The sequence below is a fragment of the Astyanax mexicanus genome, chromosome 7 (assembly GCF_023375975.1).
Source record: "Astyanax mexicanus isolate ESR-SI-001 chromosome 7, AstMex3_surface, whole genome shotgun sequence".
NCBI lineage: Eukaryota > Metazoa > Chordata > Actinopteri > Characiformes > Acestrorhamphidae > Astyanax > Astyanax mexicanus.
In genome coordinates, this window is record NC_064414.1 from 13,736,425 (window position 1) to 13,749,268 (window position 12,844).

Below are 12,844 nucleotides of genomic sequence, written 5' to 3' on the forward strand. Positions count from 1 at the left end.
GCTGAAAAGAGCGTTTGCTGTTGCTGCTACAGCGTATCTGAAGTGAAAGTAAAGTAAAAAAAGTAAAAGAGCAGTCTGGTGTAGCTTGAAGTTCCTGCTAGCCCTGCTAGTGTGCCCTTGTCTTATTTAGGAAATCAGCGCCACCAGACTGTCTTTTAAAGCCGTGAGTAACGCCCCCGAGGTCCGCAAACAGAGAAAGTGTGAAAGAGGGGGTTTGCCACGCCCCGCTCAAGTGAGAATCGCCCAACCTTGTCCGAAAAATCGCGCTGAAAAGCGCGTTTGCTGTTGCTGCTACAGCGTATCTGAAGTGAAAGTAAAGTAAAAAAAGTAAAAGAGCAGTCTGGTGTAGCTTGAAGTTCCTGCTAGCCCTGCTAGTGTGCCCTTGTCTTATGTTGTGATAATGCTTTGGCAAAACTGTTGAACATGGTCATGCCAATAAAGCTTATTTGAATTTGAGTGAGAGAGTGTGAGTGTGTGTGTGTGTGTGAGAGAGAGAGTGTGATTGTGGGTGTGAGAGAGAGAGAGAGAGAGAGTGTGTGTGAGAGAGAGAGTGTGTGTGTGAGAGAGAGTGTGTGTGTGAGAGAGAGTGTGTGTGATTGTGTGTGTGTGAGTGAGAGATAGAGAGAGAGAGAGAGAGAGAGAGAGAGAGAGTGTGAGAGAGAGAGAGAGTGAGAGTGTGTGCAGTGGCGCAAAAAGGGGGTATGCAGCGTATGCGACGCATAGGGGCGCTGCACTAGAGGGGGCACCAAATCGATGCCAGAAAGTTTTTTCTAGTCGGTATTTTCTGTAAGAGCTGTTTGTTCATGTATGATAATACACAGGGGCGTCACCTGGCCTGGGCTTTCAGTAGCCCCGAATCGATTCGCTCAGCTCAGCTGTATTATTAGCAGTGATGGTAGTAACGGCTTTATAATAAACAGAGTTACTAACGCCGTTACTTTTTTCAGTAATGAGTAATCTAACTAATTACTCTGACTGTAACTATAACGCCGTTACTATTTCCGACACCCCGTTACTGCAGGTTACTTTAGCAGCTGAATGAACTTTTTTTTTTTAACTTCGCGCATACAGACCCTATCGTACACCCCGCGCATGGCGTGTAGCGTGGCGCGTTGCCACTCGTCAACAGTCTATCTTGCACGCATCCTTAAAATAGCGTTGGACTTTTGGAATATATTAACGCTGATGGGCGTGGTGGTCTGGAAATGATGTGTGTTCAGGTAAATTTCTGACGTGTCTTGGTGGCGGAAAAAAGCTTTGCGCGATTGATCACCCTTCTTTACCACAGAAAAATAAAGCTCACCCAGAGCCTTCAGCAATCAACTATAAAAATTAAATATACTTAAAAATCTGCACAGTAACTATAAATTATTATTAGTTATATTTATTTCTGTCAGTTATAAGGATTTATATTTATGTTTAGTACACAGACTAAATAACTGTAACTATAACTGTAGCAGACAGGCATTCTGCTGTTTAAGAATTTCAACAGATGCTTATTCTCACTCTGGAGTTTTTGATATGGAAAATTAAAAGAGAAAAGAACTTTGACTAAACATAAATTTATTTTATTTAACTTTGCTATTATTTAACTGAATTTCACTTTTATATCTGAAAAATAAAGCACATTGTTGGCGTCTGGTGCTGCCCGTCAATTATATAAAACTTAAACCATTTGAAATACACAGAAATATAAAGCTATATATTAGAATTCGTTTCTTATCACCAGTGTCACATATTAGCCTGTGTCTGTCCTGTGTTTTTCCCTCTTTTGGTTTTCTGTGCTCCTGCCCTGTTTTCCTGTCTTGTGTTTCCAGCCATGTGCTTTTTTGAGCACATGGCATTGTTTTGTTATTGTTCTGTCTCCGCCCTAGCCTAAATGTTGCAGGCACGCAAACTGGTGCGTGGCGCAGCGCGCGCGGCATTGCGCGCAGAATAACATCTCTCTTCTAAAAAAAAACGTTTTAATAAATAAGGTCAGACAAGTGTAGTTAAATTCATGATATTAAACTCACTAAAGCCAACAAATGTACTATTAATCAAGAGAAATCAGGCAAAATGCGCTGCGCCTCTCTCTCTCTCTCTCTCTCTCTCTCGGGGCAGGTAACGCAATAGTTAATTTTACTGGTAACTAGTTACTTTTATAGTGGAGTAACTCCGTTAGTAACTCAGGTCAGTTAGGTCTGCCTTCTTGGGCAAAAGAGTGAGGACTGCCCTTCTACAGCTTAAAGGAAGCTTCCCCTCTACCAAGCTACTTTTGAGCACATCCTGCCCCAGTTCAGACCAAAAGGACTTGTAAAATTCTACAGGGAGACCATCAATACCTGGTGACCTCCCGTTCTCCATACCTTGGACAGCTGTGTGCAATTCGTCCATGGACAAATCCCTGTCCAGCATTGCAGCAGACTGTTTTAAAAGCTTAGGCAGGTTACAGAGAAAGCTTTCCTCCACCTCCTGTGCTTCCACTTGCTCACTGTCGTAAAGCTTCGAGTAGAAGCTAACTGTCTGCCTGCGAATTTCAGTAAGATCAGACACAAGATCTCCTGATTCTGTTCGCACGGCATGCATGAACCTTTTCTGTCCATTTTTCTGCTCAAGACTAAAAAAGAACTTAGAAGGAGCATCCATCTCAGACACATTTTTAAAACGGGAGCGAACCAGCGCTCCCTGTACGCTGTGAGAGAGAGTGTGTGTGTGTGTGTGTGAGAGAGAGAGAGAGTGTGTGAGAGAGAGAGAGAGAGAGAGAGAGAGAGAGTGTGTGTGTGTGTGTGTGTAACACCCTGTCTAACACCCTGCCAACACTACTCACTGACACTCCACTCACAGACTCCAGTATGACTAAAGTGGGGCGCCGCCGTGTGGGCTCTGTAATCTCACCTTCACCCTGATCTTAATACAGGGTTATGGAAGAGCTTTTTTGCATTCACATTTTTTATTAAGACTTAAACATTTAGAAAATGTAAAGAAAATAAAGAATGTGATAAAACTCATGATGACCTTTCCCAGTTTTTTTGTGAATGAAACCAAAATAATTGATCAAATTGAGCATATTGAGCAAATGGAGTTATATTTCAGGTTATAATAAAGTAACTGACTATATCCAAAGTTAATCCAGCCCTAGATATAGTCTTATGGCTTTTACTCTCAGTCTGTAGAGAGAAACCTGCAGTCTTTAGGTTAAACTTTGAGCAGTGTTAATTACCGTTTCTCCTTGTCTCACTTCTTTCTCAGCAGCAGAGAGACTGCTGCCTCCCCAGGTGCTCTTCCTGCTTTTATAGCATTTCTGTAAGAATCAGTTAAATATATGAATTCTGGAACAGTCATCAGTATGTTGATGACAGGAAGAGCTCATATGGTATTTTTTGCACTATAAGGCGCATTGGATTATAAGGCCCACTGATTATAACACACATTAAGTCAGATAAGTCTTACTCTGCAAGACAAATAATGTCTGCTCTTAAAAAAACTGAAATAAAAAATGAATACCGCAATTTTATTAAATATGAAATGGAAAATAACCAACTAAACTAAACCCAAAATGCTAACAAAAATATGATCTAAAATATAAAAACGAAAAACTACATAGCAGTAGAAAGTATTAAAGTAATATTACTAATAAAAACTCAAATCACTCGTATCCATGTGTGTTTAAGGAGCAGGGATGGATGTGAATACAAAACAGAGCACCGTGTACCACATAAATCCCTGCTCTTAAGTGAATTGAAAGTCAGAACTTTATTAAAATCATTTACAATAATTCTAAGCAATAACCCATACTAGAGCTTAGGTTCTCTGCCCAAGCCTGTTTTTTTAAAGCTCAGTTTTAACACTCTGCTTACTAAATAAACTAGGGACTCGGGCTCAAAAGCGCAGTTTACAGGCCTGGTCATGCTGGATATTTTGGACCCGATCTAAGCTCTAAATCATTCAGAATATCTCGGGAAAATGTCCTCACCCTGCTTTACTACACTTCCTTTACTAACATAATTAATGTGAACTAAACCAAAATTGCAGGACAGATATTATTTATATCTATATATATATATATATTATTTATGTCCTTATGCCCTTAATAAAATAAATCATAGTGGACTCTGTTTTTCCCTCTACAATAATTCCTATTAAAACCCATTTTGTCAGACAATTTTGTCATCAAATTCCTATTTTTTATTATGTAATGTACTATTATGTAAGTGTTGTGTGATTTAGTTTTCTGACCTAACCAATTTTGCAATTACATTTTTACAGTGTCCAACTGTTATTTAGCCAGTAGGTGGCGCTTTTATGGGCAGCCGCATGCACTTTGGGCTCTAATGAGGATCTTAATTTTTTTAGTTTTTATTGATTTATTATTATTTTTTTTTATTGACTTCCTGAGAACTACTTAGGAAATAAAACTGCTGAGAGTGAATATGAGTAATTTTGGGACTAAGAGCTGTGGATGTTATACACCTTCTAAGATGTTGGATGGATTCTAGGAAACTTGGTCTTCACGGTGGATCTGGATGGTGGCTATTGCTGGAATTTTATACTGATTTTAATCACAATTTGTTTTTATTAACATAATCAAGTCAAACGTGTAGGCCTGGGTATGGAAAGTGAAGGCCTATTTGTCTGGATGTAATCTATTTTTGGAGATTTTGGAAGGATTCTAGGAAGTAAGGCCTACTGCTGCATGGTGACTATTGTTGAATTTTATATTGGTTTTAATTCAATTTGTTTTTTTTAAATACTCAATTAAGTCAAAACCTTGCAGGCCTGGGTATGGAATTTGAATGCCAATATGCCTGGATGTAATCTATTTTTGGAGATTTTGGATGGATTCTAGGAAACAAGGCCTACTTCTGCATGGAGACCATTGCTGATCTTTACACTGTTTTTTTAACACTGTTTCTGGGACAATGGCTCAGTTTGATTATAGCACTGAAAATTATTTTCTAAAAAGCTTAAGGAAATCTGCTACACCCTTGCCCTCGGATGTTAAGTCTATACTTAAGTATCTGGGAATACTGAGACTAAGATCTCGCCCTAGGGGTAAGAAAGCTGGAAAGAATGTTATTCGACCAATAAAGTCAATTGTGGGGAACCGTCCAAACGACTGTGTAACCGTAATTGGCACCAAGCCGGAGCTGACTTGTCAAAAATTGGTTACATCTACTGGATTCTCTCACCCTAGGAACTTAGTCCACATAAAAATGGCTCATAGTAACCCAAAGCCATCTTTGCCTGGATTTCTTCTATCTAATGTGCGCTCACTGCGCCACAAATGTGACGAGTTGTATACGGTATCAGTAAACAACAATTCAGCTGTTGTTGCTGTATCTGAAACTTGGTTGAATCCTGACATTCCAGACTCTATTATCACTTTGCCTGGATATACTTTACATCGGCGGGATAGGGAGAGCAGTAGGGGAGGGGGGGTAGCCCTGTATGCTAGGAGTGACATCTTACAGAAGAGATTGTCTCACTTGGAGGAAGAGGAGTTTGAAGCCTTATGGGTCTGGATGCGACCTAGGCGTCTACCTCGAGGGCTAAATTGCATCATTGCTGCAGTGTTATATATTCCACCTCACTCTTCAACATCTGCAAAACCAGATTCGTTGATTACATCATATCTTGATCGTTGTCTTGGGAATATTGAATGCCAATATCAGAATGCTGCAGTTGTCATTCTTGGGGACACTAACAGGTATAGGTCCGAAACCATCTGTGTCAGACATGGATTGAAGCAAGTGGTGGCTGGGGCAACAAGGAAGGCCAGCCAGCTTGATGCAATTTTTACCAACATTCCTTCCATGTATGATCTACCAGTGCACTTGCCCCCAGTTGGCACTTCTGACCATCAAACCATCTTGTGGAATGCTGGTGAATGGCCCTCTCAGCCCACGCAGTCCATCATATGCCGTAAACGTACTCCTGAGGCATTGAGGCAGTTGGGCCTTCTCATGAACACTACTGATTTCTCTCCCATTTTTGAGGCCTCAGACCCAGAGGTAAAGGTTAAAGCTTTTTCCTCCATGATTTCCTCTATTCTGGATACAGCTGTCCCACTAAAGAAGGTGGCGATTACTAATAAAGACAAGCCGTGGATGACCGTGCAAATTAAACATCTGATAAAAAAGAGACAGTTTGAGTTTTGCTCTGGAAATAAAACTGCTTATAGAAATCTACAATCAGTCATCGTAAAAAAGATCAAGACAGCAAAGCAGGAGTACTACAAGAAAGAGGTGGAGGAACTGCGGTTTTCCAGTTCTAAACAGTGGTTCAAATCTATTTCAGCACTAATGGGAAAAGAGAATTCTAAGCAGGCTATAATATCACAAGATCCCGAGTCTTTGCAGCAGGAATGTGATATTTTGGTCAACCACTTCACGTCAGTATGGGACCAAGTGGCTCATACTACTCCCTCTGAGGAGGATATTTCCCACAAACTCTTGAATGGCTCCATACCCTTTCTGAGTATTGGTCAGGTCAAAGGTAGACTCCGTAGAGTCAAAGGGGGAAAGGCAGCTGGACCTGACGGTATACCCTCTTGGGTTTTAAAGTCCTTTCATGAAGAATTGGCACCGGTGCTGTGTGATATATTCAATGCATGTATCCAACACAATACATTTCCTAAGCCATGGAAAGAAGCACTGGTCAAAGCTGTGCCTAAAAAAGCTAGGCCTAGCTTTCCAGTTGACTATCGTCAGATATCCTTAGTCAGCTGTGTTGGCAAAGTATATGAAGGAATTCTGAGAGATGTCCTTTTGGAGGACACAGCTTCTAAAATTGCCTCTTCCCAGCATGGTTTCATGACAAAAAGATCAACTGTGACTGCTCTGATTCAGATTCTGCAAAGCTGGCATGAAGCACTTAACAACCAACCTAAGATGGATGTTCATGCTGTGTTTGTTGATTTCTCACGTGCATTTGATACCATAAAGCACTGTCAACTGCTACAGTTACTTGCTAATATGGCTATCAGACGCCCCCTTTGGCTCACTGTGAGGAGTTATCTGACTGACAGAGTGCAGAGGATTCAGTGGGGTTCTTGTATATCTGAGCCCTATGCAATACCTTCTGGTGTCCCACAAGGGGGTCTGTTATCTCCATTGCTCTTTGTTATTTGTATCAACAGCCTGGATTCTCGTCTACCTACTTCTCTTCTTCCGGTGAAATATGCAGATGATCTTACAATCACAGAGCTTCTGATGGGGTCTCTACCAGGCTTGACTCAGAAAGCCCTAGACTCAGTGGCTGACTGGGGACAGGAGTTCTCACTGACAATGAATGGAGCTAAGACCAAGGATATGGTAATCAGTGCTAGACGTCAGGACAATATCCCTTCTCCACCTTCTCCGATCATTTCTGGCCAAAACATTAGTAGAGTCACCACTTTCAAATTGCTTGGAGTTCAGATCTCGTCTGATCTATCCTGGGATGCTCACATTAACTATTTGATTTTAAAGACAAGACCCAGGATACATTATCTTGCTGTTGCCAAAAGAGCTGGTCTTCCTTGTGACGTGCTACAACAGATATACGTGACTTTCATACGCCCAATCCTTGAATATGCTAGCCCAGTTTGGGGTGGGCTGACAAAAAAACTCTCAGAAGAGTTGGAAAGGGTTCAAAAACGGTGCTGCAGAATTATTGGCATCCCATCATCATTTCTTCCACCACTCAGTGAAAGGCGTGATGAGGCTACCCTGCGCGTCCTCACCGACATTCTTAAGGATGAATCATCCCCTCTACATGACTTTTTGCCTTTAGCCCCAACATCTACTTACTCACTTCGTCGGCAGCGGGAATTAGTAGTACCTGTGAGCAAAACTAAAAGACATGAACTCTCTTTTATTCCTCGTGCTCTTAAATTGTATTATAAGTGACTTACTTAGTTTTATGTATTAGACTTTTTATGGTATTGTTCTAAAGTTAATATGTTTCTGTTTTTATACTGATTGTTGAATATTTGACACATTTCAGGTCCCACTGCTTAAAAATAGTTTTTATGCTGTTGTGTCCTGCCTTGTCAAATTTAATAAATGAAATGAAATGAAATGAAATGAATGTAGTATTATGAATGGTACCATGCATTAAACTGTTACTTAACTTACTTGTAAAAAATAAAATAGATTTTTTTCAAATCAATATAAGCAGTATAATCAATGATATGTTGTGTATGTAATTACACACTGACTGACTTGCTGATTTTGATAACAGAATGATGCTGGTTATAGGTTCTGCTGTTTGATATCATGTGTGTATTATATCTGTATGTCACTCTACACCGGCATGTACAGTGGTGTGAAAAAGTATTTGCCCCCTACATATTTCTTTTGTTTTTGCTTTTTTGTGATACTGATATTTTTCTGAAGGTCAAACAAACTTTAATATCAGACAAATATAACCTGAGTAAATATAAAAAGCACTTTTTAAATGATAATTTTATTTATTAAAGAAACAAAAACAATTCAAACCAATCTAGCCTAATAACTTGGTTTTGTCACTCTTGGCGGCAACGAGTCTTTCACATCTTTGTGGAGGAATTTAGTTTCACTCTTCTTTACAGAATTGTTTTATTTCAGCCACGTCCTGTTTAACATCATCCACACCATCTTAATCAGACTTTGACTAGGCCACACCAAAACCTCCATTTTGTTTTTTTAAGCCATTCAGAGGTGAACTTGTTTGTGTGATTTGGATCATTGTCCTGCTGCAGAACCCAAGTACATCTGAGCTTGAGGTCACAAACAGGTGGCCGGATATTCTCTTTCAGGATTGTAAACATCAGAATATCTGTTTCCATCTATTACAGCCCGTTATCCAAACCCTGAAGCAGCAAAGCAGCTCCAGACCATCACACTACCACCACCATGTTTTACATTCAGTATGATGTTTATTTTTTTAAGTTATGTGATAATTTTACAACAGATGTAATGGGACACACACCTTCCAAAAAGCCCCACTTTTGGCACATCAGTACAAAGAATATTTACCCAAAGTTCTGTAGATCATCAAGATGTTTGTTGGTAAAAGATGAGATGGGTTGTCGTGTTGTTTTTATTAAGAAGTGTTTTTAGCCTTGAAATTCTCCTATGGAGACCATTTTTGAACATTCTCTTTCTTATTATTGAATCATTAACATTGACCTTAACTGAGGGAAGTGAGACCTGCAGTTCTTTAAATGTTGTTCTTGGTTGTTTTGGGACCTCCTGGATGAGTTGTTCATGTCCTTTTGGAGTAATTTTGGTCGGTTGGTTTCTACTGGGAAGGTTCACCAATGTACCATGTTTTCTCCATTAGTGAATAATAGTGAATCATAGTGGTCCACTGGAGTCCCAAAGCTTTAGAAATGACTTTGTAACCTGTTCCAGACTGATAGATGATTAATGACTTTGTTTTCTCATCTGTTTTTGAGCTTCTTCAGATTATGTGTTGATTTGTTGTGTTGATTGAAATCTTTATCTGCTTCATGTTGTTAGACAGATTCTATTTAAGTGATTTCCTGATTCAGTAATCAGGCCTGATTGTGGTTAGTATTTAAATTAAACTAATCTTTCCAAAAATTAAAGATTAATCACAGTTAATATAGGAGGGCAAACACCTTTTACATAGGGCCAGACTAGAAATCTGTAAGGGGGCAAATACTTTTTCACGCCACTGTAGTTACCAGCCCTTGTTCATATTGAAATACTATAAATGTGTTTAAAGTGGGATCATTGAGATTGAAATATTTTCTATTGTGATAAATATCAATATCTCATCATTGTCCAGTCTTAGCTACAGGTTTGACAGACCAAGTGGCAGTAAAAAAACTCAATAAGAATAGTATGCTTGTCTGAGCTATAAATTATTGCAAGTGGCTGATTTTATTTATCATATTATTTCATATCACCTCTGATTAAACCTTATTTTGACCTATGATCCTCTCCAGGCAGCTGTACCTGATGGCACCATGCCAGAGCATGACGGTAGCAGAGAACAGAGAGGGGAGGAGTAAAGCAGGAATGTTACCAGAAGACCACCTGAAACTGATGATGAGCCCACCTGGGGAGCAGAACCACAGGAAGGTAATAAATAGTATCTGAATGTGTCATTTTGTACTGTTGCACTATTTTTGTCTCTGTTTTATGCTTTTTTTTAATATATATATTTATTCAGATTTTACGGAAGAATGCACTACATACAATGTACATACACAACATCCTAACATGAAGGTTAACATGAAGGTTAATGAAAAAAACACAAAACACAAACATAACTAACAGACAAAAAACAAACACCAAAACACAGCATTGCTGGGCGTTCATCACAGTGATAAAGCTGTTGCATCGCTATTATACATCTCAAACTAGGTGCATAGTAACAATGTGTGTGGCATATTATGGAGGCTGGGCTAACAACCAATCTCCCTCACTCTGAGCCAGGCGATCCAGGAACGGCTGCTAAATCTTATGGAAAACCTCAAGTTTGTTCATCAGGCCATATCTCAGTTTCTCCAAGTAAAATACACCAGTCATTCCTTGAAGGTGGGAACAGGTGGGAACAGTTACTGATTTCCACAGCCATAGAATCAATCTCTTTGCAATTATCACTAACATTCACCGAACAGAATTGTATTCTTCCGAGGCTCTCATTCCAATCATCATCATCAATCTGGGATCCCCAAATCTTTCTCCCAGGCTGCTTTATTAAGTTGTGTAGCAGAACTAGTGTATTCTGAAAATATCTTAACAAAATCAGAGACCAACTTTTTAGAATCTGGTGGGCCTAACAGAAGTGTATATATAACACCTTTTTTCTGCAGGGATATGAGTTAGGTATATTCTGAAGGATATAGTTCCTGATTTGTAAGTAGCTAAAAACAATTAGTTGATGAAATAGAGATTTTTTCGTTTAATTGAGTAAATGTAGCAAACAGTTTATTAATGTATAAATCTATTTAATCAATATATTAATCAATGCCTTTTTGTCTCCAGCTATTAAATAATACATCTAAGAAAGATGGGGGAAATGCATGATTACGATAAACTGGAGTATGGATGGTCGTGTCTAACCATTTACTGTTCTTTCTAATCTGCTGCCAGATTTTCAAGCTGCCCAAACTTATTATGTTGTGCAGCTGTATGTTTGCAGCTAGACCAGGCGCTGAAAAAAGAAGTGCTGGAAGCGAACTGTTCATGACACTTTTCTTTTCAATAGCAACCCAAGCAGGAATGTCTCTTGAGACTAATAGACTAAGGTCCTTAGATTTGCTGCCCAGTAATAATGCAGAAAACATGGCAGACCTATCCCACCCTTCTCTCTTGACTTGTGTATGTGAGCTTTTGATATTCTCTGAGCTTTGAAATTCTAAAGGAAAGGAAGAATCATGGAGTCTAAAGTTTTAAAGAATGATTTTGTTAAAAAAATGGGAAGATTTTGAAAGAGATATAGGAACCTTGGGAGAGTGACCATTTTAATAGGGTTCAAACGACCTTACTTAGAGACAGGGAGGGTGCGCCATCGCTCTATATCTTCCTTAAGCTTTTCTGGTTTAACAAGAAAGTTCATTTTGTAAATTAGCTTCTGGGTCTCTACCTAAAAGCATAAATTCACTCTTTTGCCAGTTAATTGTGTAACCAGAAATTTCACTGAAAGACTTTATCAGATCTAGTAAAATGGGGATAGACTGTGCAGGTTGAGACATAAAAAGTACTACATCATCCGCATACAGAGAAAGGTGATGATCTACATTACCTAGATGTATGGGTTTAAGAGCATGTTGTCTGATACTAATAGCCAGGGGCTCGATTGCAATTGCAAACAGCAACTCGCTAAGTGGGCAGCCTTGGCATGTCCCCCTATGCAGTGAAAAAGAAGTCAACTTGTCACGATTAGTTAAGATACAAGAGGTTGTGCGGGCATATATCATTTTAATCCATGAGATAAATTGCGAGCCAAATCCAAATTCCTCCAACACTCTCCACATATACTGCCACTCTGCATCTAAGCATAGTACAGCTACTTCATGGTCCTTTTCATAATTATTGTACATTATATTAATTAGCCTTCTGACATAAAAAAAAATCTACCAGGAATAAATCCGGTCTGATGAGCATGAATAATGGTGGCAATATACTTATTCAGTCTGGTTGCTAGGAATTTAGTGAAAATCTTCATATCTGTGTTCAGCAGGGCAATAGGACGGAAAGATGAAGGATCAGTTTCGTCTCTACCCTCTTTTAAGATCAGTGAGATATTGAGAATTAAAGAATTTGGGAATTGAGTAAACACTCTCAGCAGTAGGAAAGCAAATTGTTCTGGAAATTTTTAATGAAAAAATTCTATACCATAACCATCTGGGCCAGGACTCTTAGAATTAGGAAATTATTTTATAGCATCTAAAATCTCTTTTATGTTAATATCAGCATCTATCGCCTTAACAGCTACACTACTCAATTTTGGAAGATCTAGATGTGCCATCCAGTCAGAGGCATTGCCCTTGGCTTTAGATGTGTATAATTGCTGGTAAAATGTACGAAAGCACTCATTTATACCTTTAGGATAAGTGACCATTGCTCCAATTTTTTTATTTAATTTGATGTATGGGCCTACTGGTTTGTAGACCCCTCAGCTGTCTAGCAAGTAGTTCCTGGGGCTTATCCCCAAATTTTAAATAGTTTTGTCGCAATTTAAAAAGCTGGGCACTTACTTGGTCAGACAGAATGCTATTATATTCGTATTTTAGCCTAAGAATGTTTTGCAAGGTGGAAGGGTCAGTGGCCAATTTGTAAATTGCTTCTAATTGTATTAGCTCTTCCTCAATTTCCAAAAGCCGCTTTTGTTTTTCTTTTTTCCTTGAGGTTTCAAAGGAAAT

At 39.1% G+C, this 12,844-nt stretch overlaps 1 protein-coding gene across 4 annotated transcripts in view; it reads left to right on the forward strand.

Moving 5' to 3' along the window:
• LOC103029984 (signal-induced proliferation-associated 1-like protein 2) overlaps nt 1-12,844 on the forward strand; it is a 232,260-nt gene that overhangs the window by 192,969 nt on the left and 26,447 nt on the right. For all 4 annotated transcript variants that reach the window (XM_049481725.1, XM_049481727.1, XM_049481724.1 and 1 more), the window contains one exon: nt 9,920-10,055. In XM_049481725.1, coding sequence (XP_049337682.1) covers nt 9,920-10,055 — 136 coding nt within the window. The remainder of the gene's footprint in view (nt 1-9,919; nt 10,056-12,844) is intronic.